Consider the following 27,457-nt stretch of genomic DNA (forward strand, 5'->3'; position numbering starts at 1 on the left):
GTGTCAAAGAAGGGTGGAGCAGGGAGCAGGGCTTTATAACTCCACTTGGGGGTTTTCTTGCCCTCCCAGAGTAATGGGCGCCTCTGCCAAAGGTACTGATGGAGGCCACATGAGTCTCTGGGCCTTTGTTTCTCCTGTCCATGGTCCTGTTCATGATTAGGCAGGGATGCTGTTATTTCAGGGCCAATTTCATGCTTAACTTTGCCTCATCTCCACCCAACATGATGTTCTTTGTACCTTAATTACTACACCAGAAATACCATGAGTGGGTGAATTCCTTTGTCCCTACTGAAGGGATAAACATCGCTGATTGACGTTCACATTGCTTTATCTGTTCACTTTAATTTGGGTGAACACTTTTTTGATCGTGTTTATGAGGAAGTACCCTGTAAGGTGATGTAGAGAAGAAAAATATATTTAGCTTAACGACTTACTTACCCTTGGGAAAGTTGTGAAGCAGACCGAGCTCTGGTTCCATTTCTTTTCCATCTGCCTCATGCACAGGGGCAGCTCCAGACAGACAACTGTCCTCTGTCTGCATGGCTCTGGGTAGCCTAGACTGCAGGTATAAAACTTCACCTGGAGTCCTCAGCTTCTCATTCTCCTCTGGAGAGAATCATTCCTGCCCCCTACCTTCTTAATGTCTTTTGAATGACTTCATGAAGACAGCATTTTGATTTAGGATGTAATTTTTTTTTTCGTTTTTTTTCCCCCCTGAAAACAAATCATTGTAACGCTCAGGTTGAGGCCTTGAGATGACTCAAGCAGATGTTCTCTGTGCCCATTGAAATTTAACACCGGGAGGTCCAGGTCAAATGCAAACTTCCTTTTTATTTGTTTAGCTAGTTATTTTATGATTCCCTATTCCCCTTTGGAATCCTTAATGAGCCTTTATGAGGAGTTTTATTTTTCCATATGCACCTACTTCTGCCATTTTGAAGTCGTCCTTTAGATTTTGATGAGTGGCCAGGAAGAACTCATTGAAATGTGACTTTGCCTACAATCTAGAGTCCTTCTTTAGTGCTAAAGGGAATTATTATGTAGTTTCCTCTTGAAGACATGTTTTTTTAAAATATTTTATTTTAACTAAGAGTCTTTCTTTTCTACAGATAGTTAAATTTAATTTCAAAAGTTATCTGAAATTGATAGGAAGTTTATAATAACAATGGGATTTCTAATGTTTTAGGGTATTCTCAGCACAGCCCAATTGTTTCTCCTAGTGGGGTTGTAGGGTTAAAGTCTTTGCATTGCCCGGGGTCAGGAACAGGGGCCTCGGACACTATGACACAGAATGAATGAATTCAGATTTTCATTTAAGGCAACTGAATTAGTCTGTTCCTGTAACAAAATACTTAATAAAGAAAAGAGGTTCATCCCTTTCATAGTTTGGAGGTCCAGGAGCATGGTGCCAACATCTTCTGGCTCTGGTGTGGCCCTCACAGCATGGCAGCTGACATAATAATGGGAACTCACATGAGAAAGAGAGATCACCACAATGAGGCAGGAAAGCAGAGATGGAGCAAGGCCTGCTTTTCTGTAGCAATTCCTCTCATAGGAATTAACTGGGGAATCCTTTCTGAATGCAAGGCCCCTAGTGTCCTAATCACCTCCCTCTTGACTGTTCCTCATAAGGCTCCCACTACCTCTCAGAGTGCCACACTGGTGTCATGATCCTGTGAGGGACAGACCACATCCAAAGCATAATACCAACCAGGATGGGGCACAACTGAATGTAAGGACACTGTGACCTTAAACAAGTTTTCCCCTAATAGTTTGTTCTTGCCAGAGCATGATGTAATCTACAAAGAAACAAATGAAAACAAACAAAACAAAAATAAAACAAACAATAACAACAACAACAACAACAACAAAACACCCTCATTACCCTCTCTCCAGTTCAAGGTTCACACTTTTTAGGTCATACTCCTGGACCCAGAAGGCAAAGCTAGGCTAATGGGGGACTGACAGACCCTTGCCTCAAAGAGGATGCATGGATTTCATTGGGATATTGTTGCTTCCCATCTCAACCTGCAGGATCTTTTACATCACTCTCAGCTAGAATCACTCAACTGCTTTGACTATACAGCACTCTGATAAGGGGTGCTCTGGGCAAGCTAGAGTAAAAAGATGAACAAAATGGGTATAGAAGTAGAGGCATTGTGTATGTATATGAATTTCTGTGTATCTGTGTGTTGGCGTTAATGTGTCTCTGACCCTGTGTCTATATGTGTGTTTGTGTACCTTTGTGTACTGGTATGTATAGCTCTGTGTGTGTATGTGTTTCTATGTGTAATTGTTTGTAACTTTCAGGCTGACAGTGGGAACAATTTGTGTGTTCAAGGGTATGTTCCTTTTTTAAGCAGTACATTATTGCATAAGTTGTCCCTGTCCCTTTGCTCACTATAAAATCTATGACAGTATTATGTAGAGGAATCTGATTCATTGTACTTTTCTTCCAGTTCCAGTGGTCACCTTCTGATAATAATTAAGACCCTTAAAAAGTCTTAGATTGAATAGAGTTCTGTTGCTGGTCATGGTGGCACACATCTGTAATCCCAGCTATTTGGGAGGCTGAAGCAGGAGGACTGCAAGTTCAAGGCCAGCCTCCACAACTTAGCAAGACCCTGTTTCAAAACAGAAAATTAAAAGGGCTGGAAATGTAGCTCAGGGGAAGAGTACCCCTGGGTTCAATCTCTAATACCAAAATAATTAAATAACTAAACAGATTCTGTGAAAATCACAGTAAGAAGTCCAGAAGTACATTTGGGGAAGGTACTAATGGGATAGATTTGAGATTTATTGTTCTCATGGAAAGCTGCACCTTGAGGGAATGGTCTTCTCAGGTTTTCTGCAAAATCTAGCTTCCTGTACCTATTTTATCTGTTTTCTGCTTATAAGCACATTTTGTGACATTTATTCCTCTGTTACAGGCTCTTCTGAACTTTGATGTTTTCCTTTTTCAGTTTTCTTACTTGGAGAAGCTCCTGCTTGTACATGGAGCCTGGAGCTACATCCGGGTGACCAAGTGCATATTATACTGCTTCTACAAGAATGTAGTCCTCTACATCATTGAGGTAAGGAAAGGGGATTTTTTTTTTTCCTTGAGGAGGGAACTATTTAAAGTCATTTCAAAAAAGGGTTTTGTTAATGTGAAGTCAAAGGAAAGATGCTGTTGGGACTTATTAAAACTCATGTGGCAAATAGCCTCCCTGTAAGCTGGCCAGACCATCCAGGTCAGGGTTCTCGTGTTGAAGAAACAAAGCCAGGGGTCTTGAGCCTTCTTCCCTGCCCAGCCATGTCTTCCTCCCCCACACTACTCCCCCTCCTGATTCCTGTGTGTCTCCTTCCCTGCCTGTGTCCATGGCTGGAGTAGGATGTTGCTGTCACTCACACGGTCCTCTTCTGGACTGGTCTGAGCCGCAGTGGGCAGTGTTCCAGCACAGAAGTTCTCACTTCTCTTGGTGGGCAATGAGTCGTTCCTAGGTTTTTGTTTTCCTGCTGTATTTCTCTCCTGGATTGGTGTGGTTCCAGAGCCCCCATTCACTGCTTCTGGGATATTTGGATGCTAGTGCTTATGTGAGGAGGGTATGGGAGTAAGGGGAACAGAGGGGAGGAAACCAACAAGATAATTTCAAATATCACATGAGTTCATAGTCTGTTGTGCAGCAATTTTCTAGGCTACCTATTTGGTTACAAGTAAAATGAACGTGCTTGCTAGAGGACGACACCCAAGAAAAAGTGGAAAATGCACTTTCTGTTTGCTGTTGGTGGTACTGGTCACCTCATTCTTCCTCTTTAAGAATAGCTCTGCTAAAAAGATGTGGATTTTGAAGCCATCGTGACTAATAGAAAAGAGGGCATGCACAGTTGCTCTATAAAAGGAATAGGAAAGCAGTGTTAATTGTTCATGGTTTTACATATCTCATTATATCATGATCTGGTTTTTTTCAACTCTTAGCTAAAATAATAACCACAGCAGAGATACACTTTTTCTGATGCAGTCTCTTAAAACAATAAATTCAGGTAATTTTTAAAATGACTTTCTGATATTACAGGGATTGCTTCCTCAACAGCTTGCTTGTTTAATCTTTCTCAATGAATCATTCAAGTGAAACGTATAGGCAAACGAAACTACTGAAGAGTAACTTTCCTGAATTGTACATGTTGTTCACTGAACAAGACCACCCAGCCAAAGGTGTAAATTGGGCAGAAATGTAGCCTATGCTTCTCCATCCCTCATGCTGCCTGAAGCCCACCTAGAAACAATCATGCATTTAAAAATATACACAAAGGGCAACCTCTTTGCTCACTTGTATCCCCACAGTGAAGTTACATCTGCAGAAAGAATAGCTGTCTAGCTCACACAAAATCTCCTTGAAATTGGGGAGCAGCCCTGAGTCATAAAGAATGTTATGGGCAATCAAAATAGATCTGGTTAAAGTCCTGAAACCTGCACGTTCTTCATTTGAATCTTTTGTGTGAGATGTTTTGTCTGCTTATATTAATCAGATAAGGATTATTTCTCCAGGAAGAGAATATAATAAAAGCAGGACCTTGAGAGACTTGGGAAATGCAATTCCCATTTTATTCAATATATGAGATTAAAAATCAATAATTTCAAAAATCATCCGCAATTCATCTGCTCGTCCTGTGCTGTAACATTCAACTCCATCTGCTCCGGGTGAGAACATGAAACGTTAGTGTAATGGATTTTGTAGTCTTTATCTTCTTCCTGCTTTCATTTTTACAATTCCCTTTTGGTACTTAAAGACGTTTGTCGCCCTCCCCCTGCCACGTTTTTTGCATTCATGATAGGAGTCACTCTTAAATGTCACTTGGGTCATAGATAATTGTGTAAAGGAATACTGGAATCCTTTTCTACATACTGTCCTGTGTTTCCCAGCATTTTGTGCTCCTGTAACTGTTGGCTCCACAAGGTTTCTTGATAATCTGGTTTTCTTCACCACCAGCAGATTACAGATAGCCTAGACTTGTTATGGAGACATTCTGCATGCAGCTCCCAATCTTTTGGCTTTCCAGAGCACCCTTGGAGGGCCCTTCTTAGTCATTTACACCTACTATCTTGCTTTTTTTCTTTTCTTTTCTTTTTCTTTTTTTTTTTAACTTCAAGTGGGCTGAGACTGAGAAGAATTCAATTTTAGTCTGTTTTAAAAGCTCCATTTGGAAGGAGGCCCTGAAAGAGCCATGTGAGTGCTGTGAATTAATTTTTCTATTGTAGCCAAGCAGCCATTGTCAAACAGACTTCTGTGAATGGCCTTTGCAGATGTTTTCATACAGTTTAAAAATATATAAAGTCTCTACCTCTGCTTGTCTGATTTGCTAGTTAGTATATCTAGGAGATATTAATTTGGCAACCAAGAAAACAAAACCCTTGTCTGAGCCCATATGGTTAGAGCTTAGACCCAGGACATTTTTACTGTGGCCAAATTATTTCCCTGGCCTCAGCATGCAATTCAAATATAATTTTGAAAATAGGAAGGCATTACTTGCATGCTATTTCAGTGTGTTTCAAATTGCAAGATCAAAGATTGCTGTGAATTGCTTTGCTCATTTGCAAAAAAAAAAAAATACTAAAAGTAGATATATAGTTAATGACTTAAGTAAGAATAAATTAAATATGTTCTTTAGCTCTCTTAAAGGGTTTTCTTGTGACTCAAGGAGAGACCCTTGGCAATAGCCAATATGTTCTCATCTCAAATATCCTCTGATATACGTAACTACCAGTCATTTAAAACTACAGTCTAAAAGCTATTTGACAAATTAAAACACGTACACGCACAAGCACACTGTTCTCAACTGTTATTATGAGGACTGTTATATGATTTGAAATACCAATAAAGACTAGAAGGAAGAGCTGTAAGCTTGTGATGTAATGCAATCTCCTCACTTGGTATACTAACCTATAAAAGTGGTTTTTCTATACAAGAAACACATGGATGTATTCTCATTGCTGTATGGAATACAACCCAAAAGTTCCTTCTCCTTTCTCTTCTCTTCCTACTTCTTATATATCCTGACCTTCTTCTTTGCAGTTACTGAGAAAATATTTGTAAATACAAAATGTACATACAAAAACACATATATGTTTTTAGATAGATGTCATCATGCTGTACAATAATTCCATAATTCCTGTTTCACTTGAGTGTATTGTTGGAGACCATTCCTTGGTACTAAACGTGGACCCAGTGCATGACATTTTATTTCCTGCAATCTCTTTGGCCACTTTCTGCACTGATAAACATTTATGCCATCTCCAGTTTTTGCTCAGAAGAAGCCTGTGGAATAACACTTTTTCCTCTTCTCAAGCCAGATATATTCTACCAAACTGATGCTGATCTCATTAGACCATTTTTTTTAACCACAGTGCCTTGAAGGTAACACGTGTTCAGTTTATATATTTGTATCTGTACAACAGATTCTTTGTTGCTGACAGATTTTATTTAGTTCTTCTTGAATATGTCACATAAAATTTATTCAGGTCAAAATAACCAATGGATGGGCTGGGGTTGTGGCTCAGCAGTAGGGCACTCGCCTAGCACGTACAAGGCCCTGGGTTCAATGCTCAGCACCACATAAAAATAAATAAATAATATAAAGATATTGTGTCCAATTATAACTTAAAATTAAATATAAAAAATCAATGCAAGGACTGCAAATTGGTGTAGGCAATATGGAAAGCAGTTTGGAGGATCCTTGGAAAACTGGGAATGGGACTACCATTTGACCCAGCTATCCTTCTCCTCAGTCTATACCCAAAGGACTTAAAAACAGCATACTGCAGGGACATAGCCACATCAATGTTTATAGCAGCACAGTTCACAATAGCTAACTGTGGAATCAACCTAGATGTCCTTCAGAAGATGAAGGAATTAAAAAAATGTAACATATATACACAATGGAATATTATTCAGCAATAAAAGAGAATAAAATCATGGCATTTGCAGATAGATGGATGCAGTTGGAGAAGACAATGCTAAGTGAAGTTAGCCAATCCAAAAACAAAAACAAAAACAAATGGCGAATGTTTTCTCTGATATAAGGTGACTGACTCATAGTGGGGTAGGGAAAGAGGCAGCATGGGAGGAATAGACAAATTCTAGATAGGGCAGAGGGGTAGGAGGGGAAGGGAGGTGGCAGGGGGTTAGCAATGATGGTGGAATGTGATGGACATCATTATCCAAAGTACATGTATGGAGACATGAATTGGTGTGAATATACTTTATATACAAACAGAGGTATGAAAAATTGTGTTCTATATGTGTAATAAGAATTGTGATGCATTCCACTGTCAAGTATTTAAAAAATAAAAGCAATTTAAAAATTTGATAGCGATATTACCAAAAAAAAAACAAAAAAACAATGCTTCAAGTGATTTCAAAAGTAGGAGCAAAATGATGGGATCTGTGGTTTTATGGTGGCCCTGTTAACAGGTAACACTAAAAACACATATCGCCTTTGCCTTCATCCCCTCTGCTGCTGCCTTAAGTTAGTACTTTTTACCTGGAGAATTGTAAAAACTACTCTCTGCACCCAAGCATCTCTAGTGTAACCAAGATAAGATTTAACTCTGACCAGTTAAAGTGGCTGGTACAGTGCCTGAAACAGAGGCACTCAAAAATGTTGGCAGTAACTGAGTGAGTAAATGCACTGCTCTCTTCAAACCCACCAGAGGTCCCATGACTTCTGATGAAGTCCCAGTCTCCCTTTCCTCACCTGCCCCTATGTAGTGTGGGTCCCAGTTGTTAGCAGCTTTATGCTCTCATGGTGCTCTCCTTCCTTCGTGTTTAATCAGTGTCATTGAAGTATAGTTAACCTACAGCAAGTTACAGTCTTTTAAGCGCACTGTTCTCTGAATTAAAATTGGATTTTCATTATTAGAAACAAACTGGCAATTTTCTGTCTCCTGCTCATAGATAATCACAAAAGTGTCACAAAGAGGCCTGGAGACAGATGGGGTGATGGTTGCACAGTGATGTGAAGGTACTGAACTGTTGTACAGTGTGAATCATTAGAACTAGACACTTAAAGTGGTTAAGATGGTAGATTTTGTGTTATGTATATTGTAGCACAATATAAGATGCTAAAAGGAAGGAGGAAGGGAGGGAAGGAAGATAGGAAAGGAGGAAGAAAGGGAGGGAGGGAAGGAAGAAAAAATGTCACAAGTACTTTGCTGCCTTGATCACCTTGAGGAAGATCAAATGTAAGAGCTTCTGCTGTGGGAAGTTTACTGAAGGTTTGAAAAACAAATGTTACATTTAGTTTTGTATTAAACCAATTAAATGCTAAGTTTCGTGGTGGTCATTAGATGGATCATATTTTTCAGAAGGTAGAACCCCACTGGAGGCTAGAGATTCTGAGCCTTGGAGGACAAAGTGGGTTGCTGAAGTAGCTGGAGGGGAAGCCTTCCCTGCATTTCTGCACTGGGAGGTGGGAATGGGAGTAAAATTAGCAAAGACAAGTTAAAGCTGGATAGGATGTGTGAGTGGCCAAGGAACCTGATCTGAGTAACTCAATAGGAGACTTCTTGCCATTCGAAGCTGGAATTTCCCTTCTTATTTTAGAATAGGCAAGTTACATAGTAAAAGTGTCTTCAGAAAGTTTGTCAATATGTAGGATAGATGGTAAGAAGAGAAATTAAATATAATTTTGTAATTTTAAGACCAGGGCATAAGTTATGACCATTATGGAACTATCTCCTCTTATAATTTGCAAGTATTAATTTTTTAAAATTCTTTGATTTTGACAATGGGAGGAGTCCTGCCTTAAATGCAATATTGGCGTATGAAGAGGTTAAGGAAGGATTCCTAAAAATTTTTGAAGTCCTGATGTGATCCTTCTGTGGTATCTCCCAAACAGGAGATTGACAGTGAATTCTTTAAAGCTCCTACACTACTCAGCATAGTAGGAGTTAATTATTCAGAGTTTCTGAGTTGAATATGGCTTGAAAACAGTGCATCAACATTTTAAGCATTTTCTAGGTTTGTATTTTTCCATGGACTTTTTTAACTCCTGGGAAATTTTTTTTGGAACAGATAAAAAATTTTAGGAAAAGTAAAATTTAAATAGAAAACTCATATGAACATTACTTGAATAATAATACTGTCTGAAATAATATATATTACAAAAATTATGATAGGGATCTCTCATAAACTTTGATGTAACATCAAGAAGATACACCAAATTATCTTTGAAACAGAGATAAGACTTTGAAATTATCATGGTGATTAGTGACCATAATGGTGATTATCACATTGATTACTTGGTGGTTCCTAATACAGAGATAACCATAACTGAGTACTCATGCAAAAACATGGGAATTATATACTACTTGGAGTGTCTGCTTATTTTTGGAACCTGTATATGAAATTTTAGTGTTTTCTTAGGGCCATTAAACTGGTATGGGATAAAGGCCAGGAAATGGGATGCATATTTAGCATGGAAGTCTGGAAATACTATTACTGAGTGAGAAATTGTAAGTCAAAGACCTTAACAATTTGAGGGCCCAATGAAACCTAACCAACAGAATTTAGTTGAGTGAAAAGCTATCAATATCTGACAAGCCTAAAACAAGATTAAAAACCTCTTTATAATACTTGTAGAGAATGAGAAAAAGCTTACCAACATTTTGATTTCTGTGTCTTCAGATTTCAAAAACTGGATTATGGATTATTTATGTATAAATTATCATTCTAATCTTAAAAATTCTTAGTAGATATTGTATTTTGAATTTTTATTTTTAATATACATATTCCTTTTAGCTGTTTTGTAGCTTTAAAAAGTCCCTGACTTTAGAGTTGATTTTACTTTAAATGTTAGAATTTATAGAGAATAGATATTTGAAAACCATAGTCAAAAATTCATCCAGTGATTTTTCCCCCCATCTTGGATATAATGCACGACTTAAATATACCTTGAAAAAACATGTGTTTCATTATTCACTTGATCTCAGCCAAAAGGCCGAAAAGTGATGTTTCATACTCAAGAAATCTCATTGTGGTAGAATACGAAATTCCCCATTGCTGATCTTTCTTCTTATTGCCTGTGCATCTGCCTTGGCAGAGGTGGCTTTGTGTTTTATGAAAGGATCTGAGGGTCTAGATTGGCAGGTAAAAGCTTAATGTTAACATGTTAATAGGTAAAAGGCAAATTTAAAAGCACAGTCAACATATGGGCCTTTCTGTGAATGCTATGGCTTCATCAATGTGCAAATCATTTATCTTCCATTAAAGGCTTTAATGGGTATTGACCTCCTAGTCCACTGCAGATGGATTGCTAAGACCAGCGATACCAAGACAGATCCTCTATAATGGGGGTAGTGAGAGAGGTGAGTGTAGTGTAAGTGCCCCTCCTATGGTTGTATGTACAGGGAACTGTGTGAGCCCAGGCTTGATGCCAACCCCATCCCAAGAGCACACAGCTTACACAGCCTATGTACTGATAATTGCTGAGCAGTAATTACAATTTTAAAATGTCACTGGGGAAACTAGTTAGAGAGACTTCCCCTGGGCAATTGGAAAATTAACTTGAAATAGAAACATTCTGAATTCCACTTTTCTGGCCTCATTCTCAAGTCATACACTCTTGGGGATGAGTTGAACGAGATCCTTGCTCTTGGAATAGAGTAGAGAATGCAGATTAACACAAGTCCCACAGTTATATAGCATGGTAGCTGCTGACTTGGCAGAAGACAGCTTGCAATGAGAACTCTTAGAACTGGTGCATTACAGTGGTGGTGGGTTGGGGCCTCTGGGTCCCAGGATGAAAAGAGTTAAGACTTGAAGGATGAGTAGGAACTGATCAGGTGAAAAGGGCAGGAGGAGAGGGTCAGGTCAGTGTGCCAAAGAGAGGCCAGCACCTGTCTTTCCCATTCCACGCTCTCTGTTTATTCCAGTTCTGTGATAAATGTCACAAGCTAGCAGAGCCCTTAGTAAATAACAGGGAAGGGGTTTTATATTTCTTTTGGAAGATGGCTGCAGAACTAGTTAGACATGAGCTTAGGAATGTTCTCTCAAAGGCCAATTGCTGCTAGTGAATAATGTTGGAAGTTTATTAGGAACAAGTAGAGAGTGGGGGTGGGGGACAGGGTAGAGATAGATATAAAGCCAGAGAAATACTAGCAGTCTGGAGGGATTCCCCTGCAAAAATCACAATCACTTTGAACTTTATAAAAATAGATTCTTACTGCCTTTTACATGTGACAGTGTATACTTTTTTTTTTTAATGGTGTTTTTGCAGCTGCCTAGCTAAAAAAAAAAAAAAAATCATTAGAAAAACCCAGAAATTTTTTTAAAACATGAATTTAGGCATTGAGTTTTTGTTGTTGTTGTTTTAAAAATTATCTTTGAAATGCTGTAAAATGTTTTAATGTCTTTGAAATTAAAAAAGTATAAGCTTGGAAGTAAAGCCCATGGAAAAGACCTATGATCCTACATGAACTTAAGAGAGGTTGGCTCTGGGCTGGACGTGCTTTATCTCTGGGGTGCCTCTCTCCCTCCCTACCCAATTACTGCAATGGAAACAGTAAAACTCCAGCTCACTTCATCTCATGCATTAATGTTCATGTATTCCAACTCACTCCCCTTCCTATTTCATTGAAAGGCAATGCCTATGTAGCTTAGTACTGATTGCCTATAAGAGTTAGTGTTATTTTTATTTTCCAAATTGGCTATGACTTCCCTAAGGGCAGGGACCATTTTACTACTTTGCCCCCTGCAGGGCTAGGTACACAGTGCTCTATAAACAGAAAAATCCACTGACCGCATTTCAGTAGAAGCAGACACATGAGTATATACTGAAGATTTTGGCTTTTTAAATTTATTTTTTTGTTCGTTTGTTTTTGATTTTATCTGTTTTTGTTGCTCTTTTGTTTTTAATCTACAAGAGAAGATTACTTATAAGAGAATATTATTTGTCTTTCCTTTTAGGAAATCTTCCCTTTTTTTTCCTTCTTTCGTCCAGAGATATGGGTTCATTTAGGAAAGTAGGTATACATTCAGGGCAGAATGTAGGTCATCCCAAGAGACAGACATTCTTTGGAGTAAATTAAGAAATACACATGCAAGAGAAAATATGAGCCATTTCAAGATAGAGAGAGCTAGGAAATGCCTTTCTGGTCTTAAATATTTCCTGGTATAATGTTCATGTAGAGAACTGTACCATCCAAGTACTAAAAGATAAATTTATCTACCTTTTTTCTCACCTCCTTTTTTAGGAAAAGAAGGAATAAATTTGATTACATTCTTTAAACATGTTCCTACCCACATCTTTTTATATTCAATGAAATTCTCAAGTAGATACTCATTTTTATGAAGTTGACTTTACTGATTAAATTTTCTCCTTGTGGTTTTTCTTGACATTTTTGGTTATTCATGTCATTCTCCTTTGTCTCTTCCTGTCCTTTTTTCTACTAGTAGAGATCTAGTTGCCCAAAACCTTTGATATCAGATTACCTCTAATTATAAAATTTATTATGTAGTAGTGTCTGAGCACCAATTCACTGGCCATGCCTGTCTATCCTATTTATTTATATATCCTTTTATTTATATATGGCAGCAGAATGTATTATAATTCATATTACACATATAGAGCACAATTGTTCATATCTCTGTTTGTATACAAAGTATATTTACACCAATTCATGTCTTCATAATCTACTCTGGATAATGAGGACCATCACATTCACCATCATTTCTAACCCCATTGCCCCCTCCCTTATCCTCCCACCCCTCTGCCCTATCGAGAGTTCATCTATTCCTCCCATGCTCCCCCTCCCTACCCCACTATGAATCAGCCTCTTTATATCAGAGAAAACATTCAGCATTTGGTTTTTTGGGATTGGTTAACTTCACTTATCATTATCTTCTCCAGCTCCATCCATATACCTGCAAATCCCATGATTTTATTTTCTTTTATTCCTGAGTGATGTTCCATTGTGAATAAATGCCTCATTTTTTAATATATTCATTCACTGAAGGGCATCTAGCTTGGTGTTCTACAGTTTAGCTATTGTGAATTGTACTGCTATAAACATTGATGTGGCTCTGTCCCTGTTTTTAAGTCCTTAGGGTATAGACCAAGGAGAGCAATAGCTGGGTCAAATAGCGGTTCCATTCCCAATTTTCCAAGGAATCTCCATACTGCTTTCTATATTGATTGCACCAATTTGCAGTCCCACCAGCAATGTATGAATGTGCCTTTTCCACCACATTCTGGCCAATACTTATTGTTGTTTGTCTTCATAATAGTTGCCATTCTGACTGAAGTGAGATGAAATCTTAAGAGAAGTTTTGATTCGCATTTTTTTAGTTGCTAGAGATGATGCATTTTTTTTTTCATATATTGGTTGATTGATTGTATAGCATCTTCTGAGAGGTGTCTGTTCAGCTCATTGGCCCATTTATTTATTGGTTTTTTGTGTATGTGTTTAGCTTTTTGAGTTAGCTTTTTGAGTTCTTTATATATCCTAGAGATTAGTGCTCTATCTGTTGTGCATGTTGTAAAAATTTGCTCCTATAATGTATAATCAGCTGGGTTTGAGTCCTGTGTTTTCTTGTAGAGGTGTAAGATACCTTCTCTTTTGCTCTTTTGCTTTAAACTGGTCATCCTGACTCAGGAACAACATATAGTTTTGAGCCCATAGTTTAAAACATACTTATGTATGCAAGTAGAATATAATGATTCATGTTAATGCAATTCATCCCTTTTTTTTTTTTTGGACTTTGACCTCTAGTTCAGCGTCTATTTATGCATATCATACCAGGAGGCTCATCTTTCTCTAGTAAGCGTCTATACTTTTAAGTGGTAAATAATCTCCACCGCATTCTGATGGATTTGCTTGAGCCTCTGGATTTGTTTCCCAGCAAATGATCTGGGCATTTAGAATGTCCTCCACTTCTCAAGTCCAAGGTCCTAGCAGTTTCAGTGGACTATTTAAAGAAGGATCAAGAATAGGAGTGATGTGTATACTTTCTTACGTGTTTTTTTTTTTTCTTTCAAACCAAGGGGAAGCAAAGTAGACTTATCCTATTAAATACTGCTTGTACCTCCAGAACATGCCAGTAAAATATTGATTAAAATATGGGCTTCTTTAATCCAGGGATTATAGGACAAAGTTTATTTCTGTTCCTTTAATTAAGCTGCATGCTATTCTGGTAATCATTTTGTCAGTCCCTTGCCAATTTGAAAGTTGCTTTTTCATAACTTAAGCTATTAACTAGAAGTCTTGATACCTCCTTATTAGCCTCACCTGAGAAGTTTCCTTTATTCTTTTGAAGGTATTTATAGTATGGTGTACCACTTTCTTTCTTTATAAGGTACAATTTACAGGCAGTACAATTAACCCTTTTTAGTGCACAATTCTCTGAATCTTTCCAACTGTAAACAGCAGTCTTGTCACCATTGCATTCAGTCTCAGAAGAGTGATATCATTTCATAAGTACCCCATAGCAGTGACTAGTTTGTTTTTTGACCCTGTAGTCCTGCTTTCTCAGAATGTCATAGGAAAGGAATCATATAGTATAAGGCCTTCTGATTATGAATTCTTTCACTCATGATAGTGCATTTGATATTTTTTTCCATGCTGCTGTGTCAGTAGTTTATCTTTCTTTTAATTGCTGAGTGGTATTTCATTACACAGATGTACCGTAGTTCTTTTATCCATTCACCTGTTGAAGGACATTTGGGCAGTTTCCCACTTTGGGGTAATTATGAAGAATACCTGAATTCACACTCATTTTTTGAATTTTAGTATAAACACAAGTTTTTATTTCACTTGGTGAACACCTAGTAATGGGCATGTGTCTGTTTTATTTCCCTGTTGAGCAATATTCCATGAACTCATTTGCTATCTTCTTTGATGATATGTCTGTTCAAATACTTTATAGTATTGTTTCTTTTTCTTTCTTGAGACGGGGATCTCACTAGGCTGGCCTTAAACCCTAGCAGGGACTACAGGTGTGTGTTACCACATCCAGGTTATACTATTGCATATTTTTTGACAATGTATTCATTCATTAGCAAGTCCAGAATTTTCCCTAAGGTCAGTCAGTATTCCACACAATGTGTGATTTCCCCCCATTTAACCTTCCCAGAAGATTTGCTTTTGAAACCAAATTCTCCTTTGTAGTCAAACTCTTATTCCCACCCCCAGACTTTGGCAACCATCAGTTAGATATTAAATTAAATGAATATCTGTCTTCATTTCAGCAATGAAGAACATAGTTTTGGATTTTGGAAAGTGTTCTTGTGGTCATAGTGGAGCTTTCTGAAACAACTAGGTCATCTTGGAAAACAGAATAAAGGGGCATCTGTTTCTTCCCGTCCCATCCGGTCCCCATCTCTATCACTTGGGTTGCATGAAGGAAAAGTCTAGCATGAACTTTACCCTAAAGGATTCTGGTTCCATGTCATAGTTGGCCAAACCTTTATGCTTCTTGGGCATGAATCCCCATGGTTGGGGGGTTCTGGAAGCAAGCCCCCAGAGGGTTGTGAATCAGGGACCAAGAAGTTACTGGACTCCAGTAGCTTAAGGAAGAGATTTAGTAAAATTGGACCAAAATAGCCATGATGATTATGGTGTAGAGGAAGCCCAACACTGGCCAGCTCTGGAGAAGAAATGCCCAGAGCCCATATTCTTGACTTCTTCCCTTGGCAACCTCACTGATGACTGCTGTGCATTGACAACAGCCTGGTCACAGGGCAATGCTATGCAGCCACACCACCTGGGGGACTGAGCTCCTTAAACCCCCAACACTCCTGTAACTTTGCCCTATTCCATCAAGAGCAGGTAAATGAAACATGAAAAGTGATGTACTTGTCTCTTTAAAGCTCTAACCCCTAAACAATCCAGTCTTCCTGGAAGTTGCTGGAAGAAGCCCATGTGAAAGTGAATCCTCCATTCCCAGAACATGAGTCATGCTGGTTTCTTTCTAAGCAAAACCATCTTTTATTGAAAGAAACCCTGTCTCCAAGATGCACTAGGTCAAGGCATCTGCCTGCCCTCAAGGCCAGTCAGAGCAGTGGTTTTAGAGAACTGACTGGCTGAAAACACAACTTCCTCTCTCCCTGAGGAGTTCTGGGTTGTCATTATGCAGTAAAGAGGATATCAGTGCTTTCAGGTAAGAAAGTGTTGCTTTGATGGATCATCTTTTTTTAACCAGGAACAACTGCTATGTTCCTTGGCTTGGAATGGGATTCTTCCCTGAAGAATCCATAAGTTGAACATGTCATGAGTGGAAAACACATTTAGTCTCCCTAGGCTATCAGACATCGCAGCTTAGCAGCACAGCACATCAGAGTGTTGGTTGTTTCCCCTCGTGATCATGGGGGCTGACCAGGAGCTGGGGTCACTGTCACTGCCCAGCCTCATGAGAAGCAGACAGCATAATGCTCATGTGGGGAAAGATCAGCATTCAAAGTGAGTTCCTACTGAATGCCTATTGTACAAAATGTGCCGTCATAAATTTGAAAAATTCTAAGTTGAATCACTGTAAGTCAGGAGCAGTCTGTATAGATACAAGGTGTCCAGTTCTATCAACCACACCTCCCTTCAGGGTGCTCTTAAATCTAACCTGCATTGGAACACATCACTATAAGAATAAGCAATGATGAGATATATCCTGGTCACTAGTATTTGTTAATATGAAAAAGAAAAATAAACTTTCCTGGACCTTTATTGCTGATCTCACGTCTGAGTATATTTTGACTTTGTAAAGCTGACTTCTTTTGATGGGTGAGGAATGGCAAGAGAAACATACCCAAAAAAGTGAACCTAGCTATTGTCCATTTGCATAAATGAAGCAAAACTCATTTTTTGTGTGTTATGGTTTAGATATGAAGTATCCCCTAAAAGTTTATGAATGAGACAGTGCAAGAAGACTTAGAGGTGAAATTATTGGATCATGAGAGCTTTAACCCAATCGGTGAATTAATTCCCTGATAGGGATTAACAGAGTGGTAACTGAAGGTGGGTAGGGAGTGGCTGCAGGAGGCGGGTCATTTTGGGTGTGCCTTGGGTACATATTCTTGAGCACTCTCTCTGCTTCATGGAGGCCATGTCAGAAGCTCCTTTGCTCCACCATGCCCTTCCACCATGATGTTATACCTCACTTCAAACCCCGAGGAATGGAGCTGACTAAGACCTCTGAAACTAGAAGCCCCAAAATGATTTTTTTTTTTCCTATAAAATTGTTCTTGTCAGATTTTTTGGTCACAGCAGCAGAAGATCTGACTAAAACATTTTGTGTTAATTGATATACCAGGACCAAATTGCTTAAACTAATAGCTTTTTAGAGCATTATCTAGGATTCTCTCCCTATCCATGACTAAAGCTAATAAGATCAAATTTAAGAACCAGAAAAGGAAATAAAATAAATTAGCCATCACCCTTGAGCTATAAAAACTAATCAAAAACTCATGTAACCATTGCACTTATATCAGACATTGATTGTTATCCAAATGTATTTACTATACAATTCAAGTATAAAAACCTTATAGTCTCCCAGATAATAAAAATAACAAAATATTTGCTGTTTATTTCCTCCTGGCAACAGTTTTCATCAGCCATGTGCAACTGACATAGCAATTTAGCCAGAGAGAAGGCTTTCCACAGCTACTGATTGCTTTGACTGTGTCCCATCTGGCCTCTGCGTGCACCTCTGTGTTAGCTACCATGTTCTTCAAGGTCCAGGTCATGTGCTTTGACCTCACTGAAGCCCACACTGACACTCTTTCCTTGATCTCTTTTTCTTTGGACTCTCAAGACCAGCAGAGTAAAATGTAGCACTTCTCTGAAACATTTCCAAAGTATTTCTTAATCCTTTTAACTAGATCATAAATTCTCTCAAGGCCAGAACTGCATCTTTTAAACAAAAGATTGATTTTTCATTTATTTTGCTTCAAAGGAATCAGGAAAATAGGAATTAGCAAATCATAATGTATTTCATCAGTCTCTATTAATTGGCCTAATGGCTTACTGGCCTCTTTGAAAGTCTTTGGGAGAATGTGTTATCTCTTTAGTTAACCAGTCTTTGCCATACTATTTGGTGGCTCCTTAGAAACTACTGGACCTACACAGGTGGAAACTACTGGAGCTATACAATTTTGAATATGTGTCACATTCAGGCAATTTCAGAACCTGGCCTGTGACTGTCTTGAGTTATTATTTAAAATCATCCCTGTTTCCTACATAAGAATGGATGATTTTTCCTAATTGTCATCGTACTTCTTGATACACCTCAGTTTTAATTGTTTTGCATAATATTTCCTTATTCTATTCCCTGAAAGTCTTCAGAGTAAGTTTGGAGAATACTAAATGAACTTTATGTTAAGTCAGGTCATCCCAAATATTTTACAGAGAAAATCTACTCAGCCATTTCTAGATAATATGGTAATAACAGAAAAAAAAAATGTATGTATCACAATTAGGCAAAATCCTGGTGCACAATACTTTCAAATGTCTTGAGTTATTTTGCCTTTATATTATGTGATTATGCATATAAGTCTTTGAATGTATGAATACATATACATGTGCATATGTGTGCAAACACATACATTTGTATGTATGTAATGTACCCATGCATACACACACACATACAAATAAATATAACATTCACCCTCAGGTTTTCAAAAAAGAAACTTGGGTGTCCTTTTTTAATTTTACTGGAAGCAATTTTTGTTGGTAATATAAAAATATTTTGTATTAACCATTAATGAGGCAATGCTGAGAACAAGTCCTTAGCTATTTGTCAGGTCATAGTTAAGGCCACTGGTATTTCTCCTGATCTTGATCTATTCATGGTATCATTATCTGATATAGAAAATATGCATTTGATTTAATAATTCTAACTAGGAATTTTAAAATTGACATTATACACTCCTAATATCTTATTACTTTAACCTTGGATGTATCTGAAAAGCTTGTGCCATATTCAGGGAAGTTCTGTAACCACTATGGGTTCTTTCTTCCCTGCTGAGTGACACCAAGCAGATGGTGATTATTTTTGCACTAGTCTGCTGGGCCCATCTTTCTAGTCGTGCCTCCTGGAATAAGCACTGCAGTGTACTTGTGAGAGCCATGTAAATGCACATGATCTTGGGAGTTTATTTTCTTTTCACTCTGTTGGCATGATGCTGTAGAAATCTGCCTGGGATGGAAGTCCCTGGGAATGCCTCCCGCAGTCCTGCATCCTCTTGCCTTCATTGATTGTGGGCCCCCCTTCCTAGACAGCACTGGGGCTTTCCTGCTTTTAGCTGAATTCCTTGCAATAGTAGTCTTGGTTGATAATTCTGCTTTTATTCTTTCCATTTCTTCTATAGCATTTTCCACAGCATGAATCCCACAAGTCAGAATCAAGAATTGCTAATCAGTGGTTCTAAACAATAAGCAGAAATGGAATAAAACAAACCCCTAAATCCTATCTAAAACAAGTAATGTCTTCATTATTATTAATCAGATTAGTGTAATGAATTCTGAAGAATAAAATCAAAGTCATATTTAAAATCATGTTTTTCTGCCTATAAACACTGAGTTAGAAAAAACATTTAATTTAAATATTTATTTAAAAATATAATTTTTAGTATGATTTAATTTACTAAAGGCATAATAAGAAAACTACCACTGAGAAAGTCAATTTGAATAAATAGAAGACCTACAACATTCTTGAGTGATGAGAAATATGCACATACATATATGTACCTATGCTTACACACATATGCATTTATATGTATCATGCATCACAATAAAATCATCAAGAAGACTAATTAAACAAGAAAATGATGAAGTTCAAAAGAAAATTAAATATGAGGAATATCATGGAAATCTTAAAAAGCAAAGTGTTAAAAGGGATTTGACATAAGAGGTGTTCAACACAGGCTAAAGCTATAGTAATGTAAGCAATCTGGGACTGGTATATGGACAGATTAGTAGAACTGAATTGAGAATCCAAAGACAGATCCAAATACAACTGAGTCTTTGGTTTGTGATAAAGCTGGCATTTGAAATGAGTGGGTAAAAGATATTTTACATAAAGAGCAATGTTACAAGAGGGTCATTTGGGGAAAATATAGCATTGAGTTCCTGATTTCCACTTCACTCCTTTCACCAAAATTAATTCCAAATGAATTTGAGGTTTGGATTTTGGGTGACTTTTTTGTGTGTGGTTTGGTTTTTGCTTTTTTTAAAACTCCACATAAAGAGGTACTATGTTTACATGGCTCAAAACTTGAGCATGCCATTGATAGTTCAGTGTGGCAGGTTCTGGTCCTGTTTCTGACTCTGAAGCATGCCCTCCAGCCCTCCTGTACAGGTATGGCTGGTGAGAGTGTCCCTCGGGAGGCTGAACATCTTCATGGATGGTTGAGCATTGCACATCTGTTAGGCATGTTACTTATTATGTGATATAACCACATAAGTTTATAGTCTTTTCACATCAGTACTAGAGGACCTCTTCACTCTTCCAATTGCAGAATTTTCAGTGAGGTAAGCAGTGCATTTAACCAAACTTGTATTGATGGACATTTGAGTTTTTTTCCAGCTTCAACATTTTCTTGTTATAAACTATGCTACAGTGCTGGCATAGCTTATTATACCTTCAGTAAATGTCCAGAAGTGGGACTTCCATGTTAAATGGTAATTGCATGAATAATTTTGATAAATAATGCCCATTTTCTTCCTTTCCAACTTTTAGAAATTTTTTATATTTGGGGAAAGTGAGTCCATAGGCAGTGACAAGAGTAACAAGCAATTTTTAGTACCCCATTATATTTATTATTATAGTAAAAGGTTGGAATTATCCTAAACCGTTTACTGTAGTTTGATCTCCCTGGGAAGGAGACTCTGGGATGGCAGTCAGTGTGTGTGAGAACCCTTATGATCAACAGCACTGGATGAGGGGAAAGGAGCATGAAGAATCCGTGGCTTGGGTAAATCAATTGAAACCCTGGGCCTGACAGGTGGCTGGGAGGAGGACGAAGGTGCCTGCTCTTGGTGCAGCCCAGCTGCAAGCCACTTCCTCCAGGGAGAACATCAGAGGAGACGTAATTTCATGAGTAGGAGTAAGCAGAGAAAAGGAAAAGAAGAAGACCTATCCAGGAAGAAGGTGTATAATGGAGTCTGGGAAATTGTGGGCAGCTCTGAACAGCAGGAAATTGGGGTATGAGAGAATTGTCTAGAAATGCAATGGGAGAGAAAACCAAGGTGACATCAGGCTTTGGGTGTGGCGTAACAGCATATGAGTCCTGGCATTTCAAGCAAAGCAGCCATGATGTGATGCAGATATGCACTTCTGGAAGATCATTCCTGTACTGGTTCTTATATTTTCCAAAGAACACTTTACCAATTGGTAAGTTTCATGCTCTTCATGCAAAAGATGGATTCTCCTCCCACTGGGGTAGAGGTGGCTCTGTGCTCTCTGAGACCAGGTGACCTTTGAAATAGATTTAAAGAATAGACACCCAGTGATTTCCAAGGTGAACATAAAAAAGACACCCCCTTTTAGAACCCAGCTGTGCTGATGTAGGAAGACCAGGCCACATGGAGAAGCCACAAGTTTTCTTGCCAACAGCCCTCTTGGATTTTGGGGTTTCAGCTTTCCACCATGAGTGAATTTCAGAGGACCCCAGCCCCAGCTTTCTAGCTGATGCTGACTGAAGCAGAGCAGAGTGACCCCTATTGAGCCCTGACCAGTCTCACATATGTGAGGAACACTATCATTATTATTGTTTGAGTCAGTAAGTTGGAGGCTGGGAGTGGTAACTTGTGGAACAGCCACAATCATTAGAACAAATAACTGTATTCAATTTGATTTTTTAAAAATAATCATCCAGCTGATGCAGTGGTGCACATCTGTAATCACAGTAGCTCGGGAGGCTGAGGCAGGAAGATTGCAATTCAAAGTCAGCCTCAGCAACTTAGTGAGACCCTAAGCAACTAAGTAAGATCCTGGGTCAAAATAAAAATAAGTAAATAAAAGGGCTGGAGATGTATCTCACTGATTAGGTACCCCTGGGTTCAATCCCTGGTACAAAAAAAAAAAAAATTATCATCCTATCAGGAGGAGCTTCTTTATCTGTCAGTTCATGCCCCTTTGAGTGAATTGCTTCTAAGGATGCAAGGATGCAGAAGAGTGTTTTATAAACTAACCTTTAGCTGTCAAGATCTTTGGCCATGAAAGTTACCAGTACCAGGTGAACTGCCCAGTGCCTCAGCCCTGGCGTCCTGTTCACCTTGACCTGACTGTGACACTTAAATGATCAGCTTTTTATAAAATGTAAGTATTGGATTTTTCCTCTATTCATATTAGGTAAACATTTTCTATTCTCTGGACCATTTTTAGAAAATTCAAAATGACTCTATGGAAAAAAAGCAGGTGTTTCTGAGGTTACATGTATATTCAGGTGGCAGCATTTTGAATTCTTTTTTTATTAATTTTTTAAAAATTTAAATACAACAGCAGAATGCATTATAATTCTTATTATACATATAGAGCGCAGTTTTTTATATCTCTGGTTATATACAAAGTATATTCACACCAATTCATGTCTTCATACATCTACTTTGGATAATGATGACCATCACATTCACCATCATTTCCAACCCATGCCCCCTCCCTTCCCCTCCCACCCCTCTGCCCTATCTAGAGTTCATCTATTCCTCCCATGCTTCCCCTCCCTACCCCACTATGAATCAGCCTCTTTATATCAGAGAAAACATTCAGCATTTGGTTTTTGGGGATTGGCTAACTTATCATTATCTTCTCCAGCTCCATCCATATACTTGCAAATGCCATGATTTTATTTTCTTTTATTGCTGAGTAATGTTCCATTGTGTATAAATGCCACATTTTTTTTTATCCACTCATCCACTGAAGGGCATCTAGCTTGGTTCCACAGTTTAGCTATTGTGAATTGTGTTACTATAAACATTGATGTGGCTGTGTTTCTGTATTATGCTGTTTTTAAGTCCTTTGGGTATAGACTGAGGAGAGGGATAGCTGGGTCAAATGGTGGTTCCATTCCCAGTTTTCCAAGGAATCTCCATACTGCTTTCCATATTGGCTGCACCAATTTGCAGTCCCACCAGCAATGTATGAGTGTGCCTTTCCCCCCACATCCTCTCCAACACTTATTGTTGTTTGTCTTCATAATAGCTTTCATTCTGACTGGAGTTAGATGAAATCTTAGAATGGTTTTGATTTGCATTTCTCTAATTGCTAGTGATGATGAACACTTTTTCATGTATTTGTTGATTGATTGTACATTATCTTCTGAGAAGTGTCTGTTCAGGTCCTTGGCCCATTTATTGATTGGGTTATTTTTTTTTTTTTTGGTGTTTAGCTTTTTGAATCCTTTATATACCCTAGAGATTAGTGCTCTATCTGATGTGTGAGGGGTAAAAGTTTGCTCCCAAGATGTAGGTTCTCTATTTACCTCATATGGATTTCCAGTTTTCCCAGCACCATTTGTTGAAGAAGCTGTCTTTTCTCCAATGCATGTTTTTGGCGCCTTTGTAAGATAATTGTAGTTTTTGTGGGTTAGTCTCTATGTCCTCTATTCTGCACCATTGGTCTACTTTGGTGTGTTTTGCTGCCAATACCATGCTGTTTTTGTTACTGTAGTATAGTTTAAGGTCTTGTATAGTGATGCCACCTGCTTCACTCTTCCTGCTTTAGCTATTCTGGGTCTCTTATTTTTCCAGACAAATTTCATGATTGCTTTTTCTATTTCTATGAGGAATGTCATTGGGATTTTGATCAGAATTGCATTAAATCTATATAGTGTTTTTGGAAGTATGATCATTTTGAAACCATTAATTCTGCCTATCCAAGAACAAGATAGATCTTTCCATCTTCTATGGTCTTCTTTGACTTCTTTCTTTAGGGTTCTGTAGTTTTCATTGTATAAATCTTTCACCGCTTTTGTTAAATTGATTCCCAGATATCTTTTTTTTTTTTTTAGGATATTGTGAATGGAGTAGTTTTCCTCATTTCCGTCTCAGAGGATTTGTCACTGATACACAGAAATGCCTTGGATTTATGGGTGTTGATTTTATATTTTGCTACTTTGCTGCATTAATTTACTAGTTCTAGAAATTTGCTGGTGGAATTTTTTGGGTCTTCTAGGTATAGAATCATATCCTCTGCAAATAGTGCTAAGTTGAGTTCTTCTTTTCCTATGTGTATCCCTTTAAGTTCTTTCGTCTATCTAGTTGCTCTGGCCAGTGTTTCAAGAATTATGTTAAATCGAAGTGATGAAAGAGGGCATCCCTGTCTTGTTCCAGTTTTTAGAGGGAATGCCTTCAATTTTTCTCCATTTAGAATGATGTTAACATGGGGCTTAGCATAGATAGCCTTTATGATCTTGAGATATGTTCCCATTATCTCTAATTTTTCTAGTGTTTTGAACATGAAGGAGTGCTGTATTTTGTCAAATGATTTTCTGCATCTATTGAGATGATCATATGATTCTTATCTTTAAGACTACTGACGTGATGAATTACATTTATTGATTTCCGTATGTTGAACCAACCCTGAATCCCTGGAATGAATCCCACTTGATCATGATGCACTATCTTTTTGATATGTTTTTGTATTTGATTTGCCAGAATTTTATTGAGAATTTTTACATCTATGTTAATTAGAAATATTGGTCTAACATTTTCTTTTTTTGATGTGTCTTTGCTTGGTTTGGAATCAGAGTGATATGGGTTTCATAGAATGAGTTTGGAAGTCTGCTGGTCAGAAGGGTCAGTCCCATGCTGGAGGCTGGGCTCCAGTGGGTGTCTGCTGGTGGTGGCATGGGCCAGGGCATACTGTGAGCCTGGGTCCCCTGCAGGCTGGTGTCTTGAATTCTTTTCACTTTTAAAACAGCTCCATTCTGCTGTTCTTCAAGTAAAATTGGCATTTGAAGACCTGTGTCCTCCTGTTCAACCACTTTCCTGTGGATCTTAGTGCCTGATTTGGGGAACTCAGACATGGAAGAAAAAGAGGCCATTCTTGTCCCCAGTGCTTTCAAACTCCCAGATGTGCTGGTTGGTTTGCTTTGAAGATGGGGAATCCAGCAGAGAGAGGACAGAGGAGACTCTTAGTTAGTAAGTCTGAAGAGGTATTCCCTTAACCATGTTTTCAATCAATAAGAAAAAAAGAGGTAGGATTTACATGAAGATACAGCCACCTTGATAAATAGCAGGCACTTTCATTTCACACACTTATCATACTATCTTTTGATCCCACATTGAAAGCCTCAGCTCACATAAAGATCTGTAGGTGAATGAAGCTTTACAGTGGCTTTATTTCTAATCCATAAACTGAAAACACCTGGGTGTTCCTCCACCAAGAAAGGAGCTGGGTGGTACAGTTATACAATGGAATACAACTCAGCAAGAAAAAGCTGAAGTGTCTTGGTGTGTAAATGCATCATGCTAAATGAAAGAAGCCAGGCTCAAAACACTGACAAACTTTTTATTGCTTTGTATAAATGTATCAGGTTGGAATTTGGGGGGCTGATAGAAAGATCTGATTTAAACCAAAATTTTCTCTCCCTCCCCTCTACCCCTTCCCCTATCTTGCATGAATATATATATATCCTCTCTATTTCTCTAAATCCCACACACTCAAATGTCATCCTCCTTTGTCATCTTAGTGGTTAGGTCATATGAGGGTGATTCATCCATCTGTGGCTGGGTTTTGATTCAAATAACAGGGCTATTATCAATATATTGATTCAATAACTTATAAACCTGGGGATCATTTTTTTAAAAAAAAGAAAGCTTAGTCTTCCTCAAAACAAGGTAAGCCCACAATGTTATGCATGTACTTTATATATGCATATTGAATAATAGTTAGGGATTTTCTTCTATTCTGTTTCTTCATTCCTGAGAAGGTAGATGGCTCAGGGGTGTTGGTACAAGTATTTCCTTTTGTACTGCTGGGCCATGAAAGCTTCCTCTTCCTCATTATTTTTGAGTTGTAAGAAGATAATCATTAAAATGTTCATGTTTGTATATATTTCCTTACTCTTTAAATACGACTATCATAGTAAATTATAGGCCACAATTCATAAATGCAAAGACCTTCTGTGTCCACATTTAGCATATTTAGTCAATTTCTTTTCCATATTCACTCAATGACAGCTGAAGAAATTTCTATAGGAGACAGACTGTCAGCACGTTGACATAGATTGTTTTAGAAGTATATTTTTAGTGGGAATGAATGATTTTTAAGTGAACTGTTCTCAGAAATATAATAAGGAGAAGAATTATTATTCCATATTTCGAACTTACACACATTTTTTCCTTCTTGTATTATGGTCAAACTAATTAGTAGTTATTAATGAGCATCTTGCTAAATAAAAGGAAATTTCAAGTTTGCTGGAAGTAGTTTTGATATCAATTAAAATATATATTTGATAAATAGCAAATAAATTTATCTCAAATATTCTTGACCCAAGATAGAGGAAAATTAATTAAAATAGCCTAGAATTTTTTCTTGTCTTTTATTACATTGTATTTGTTAAATAATCAGTCCCAAAGGACTGATCAAAACTTGCAGAAGGCATTTCTTTACATTTGTTTGTGAGATCTCAAACTACAATTTGGAATTCACAGGAAAATATTCCTCTATTATAATTATTTTTAACACTATGATCATTTTATGGGGTCCTGGTTTCTTAAGAATTCTTTTTCAGGAGTAGAGACTTTTTGTGTGGTTTTGAATTAGTTTACGGCTGAAAGTACTGGAAATCATCTGACATGGAGGTTCTGTGTGCTGTTTTCTACCTCTGAACTTTCATGACCATCTCTTCTGTATAGAAGCTGTGAGGAGTAGAATTTGGAAGGGAGAGCTGGACACGTTAAAGCCTTTTTAATATGAGCAATGCCAAGCTGATTCCTGGCAGGATGAAATTGGGCAAGGACCTAGCTGGGAAGAACTGTTTCTTGAAAGGAGAGAATAGGCCTGTCTGCCTAAGGGACCATCTGAAATATTCAGCATTGGTCCAAAGCAATACATTTTTTTCATAATCTTTCAAAATGGCCACTGTATTACCCAACAGTATTGCCTACTGGAACCCCCTCCTCTGACTCCTTTTAAATGGCAAAGATTTGAAAGGTGAGATCTTTAAGGACAAGGAAGCCAGGGAGAAAAAGCACCATAAAACTGATGAAGAAGGTGATTTTTATGTAGAAGAGAACGCAGCTTTAAGTTTTCTCTGGTAAACAGTTAACAGCTGCCTAAGATCATGAGCCCTTCAGCAACTACCTTCAAACAGGAGGGGTTCTTTGGTGTGATCCTTGGCAGGGATTTTCCAAGTGAATCCGCAAACATCCTATGGGAATGGGGTTCTGGCCTTAAAGACCCTGGCACTGGGTGGCACAACACATTCCTCAGACATCAGGACTCATTACCTGCCCCCAGGGTCCTGATGGGCACCTGGCTGTCAAACA

General features: G+C 38.1%; 1 protein-coding gene across 2 annotated transcripts in view; it reads left to right on the forward strand.

The window, feature by feature from the left end:
• Positions 1-27,457, forward strand: part of LOC143411875 (phospholipid-transporting ATPase IB) — a 606,876-nt gene that overhangs the window by 374,189 nt on the left and 205,230 nt on the right. For both annotated transcript variants that reach the window (XM_076872750.2, XM_076872751.2), the window contains exon 27: positions 2,964-3,074. In XM_076872750.2, coding sequence (XP_076728865.2) covers positions 2,964-3,074 — 111 coding nt within the window. The remainder of the gene's footprint in view (positions 1-2,963; positions 3,075-27,457) is intronic.

This window comes from Callospermophilus lateralis, chromosome 12 (assembly GCF_048772815.1).
Source record: "Callospermophilus lateralis isolate mCalLat2 chromosome 12, mCalLat2.hap1, whole genome shotgun sequence".
In the NCBI taxonomy this organism is placed as follows: domain Eukaryota; kingdom Metazoa; phylum Chordata; class Mammalia; order Rodentia; family Sciuridae; genus Callospermophilus; species Callospermophilus lateralis.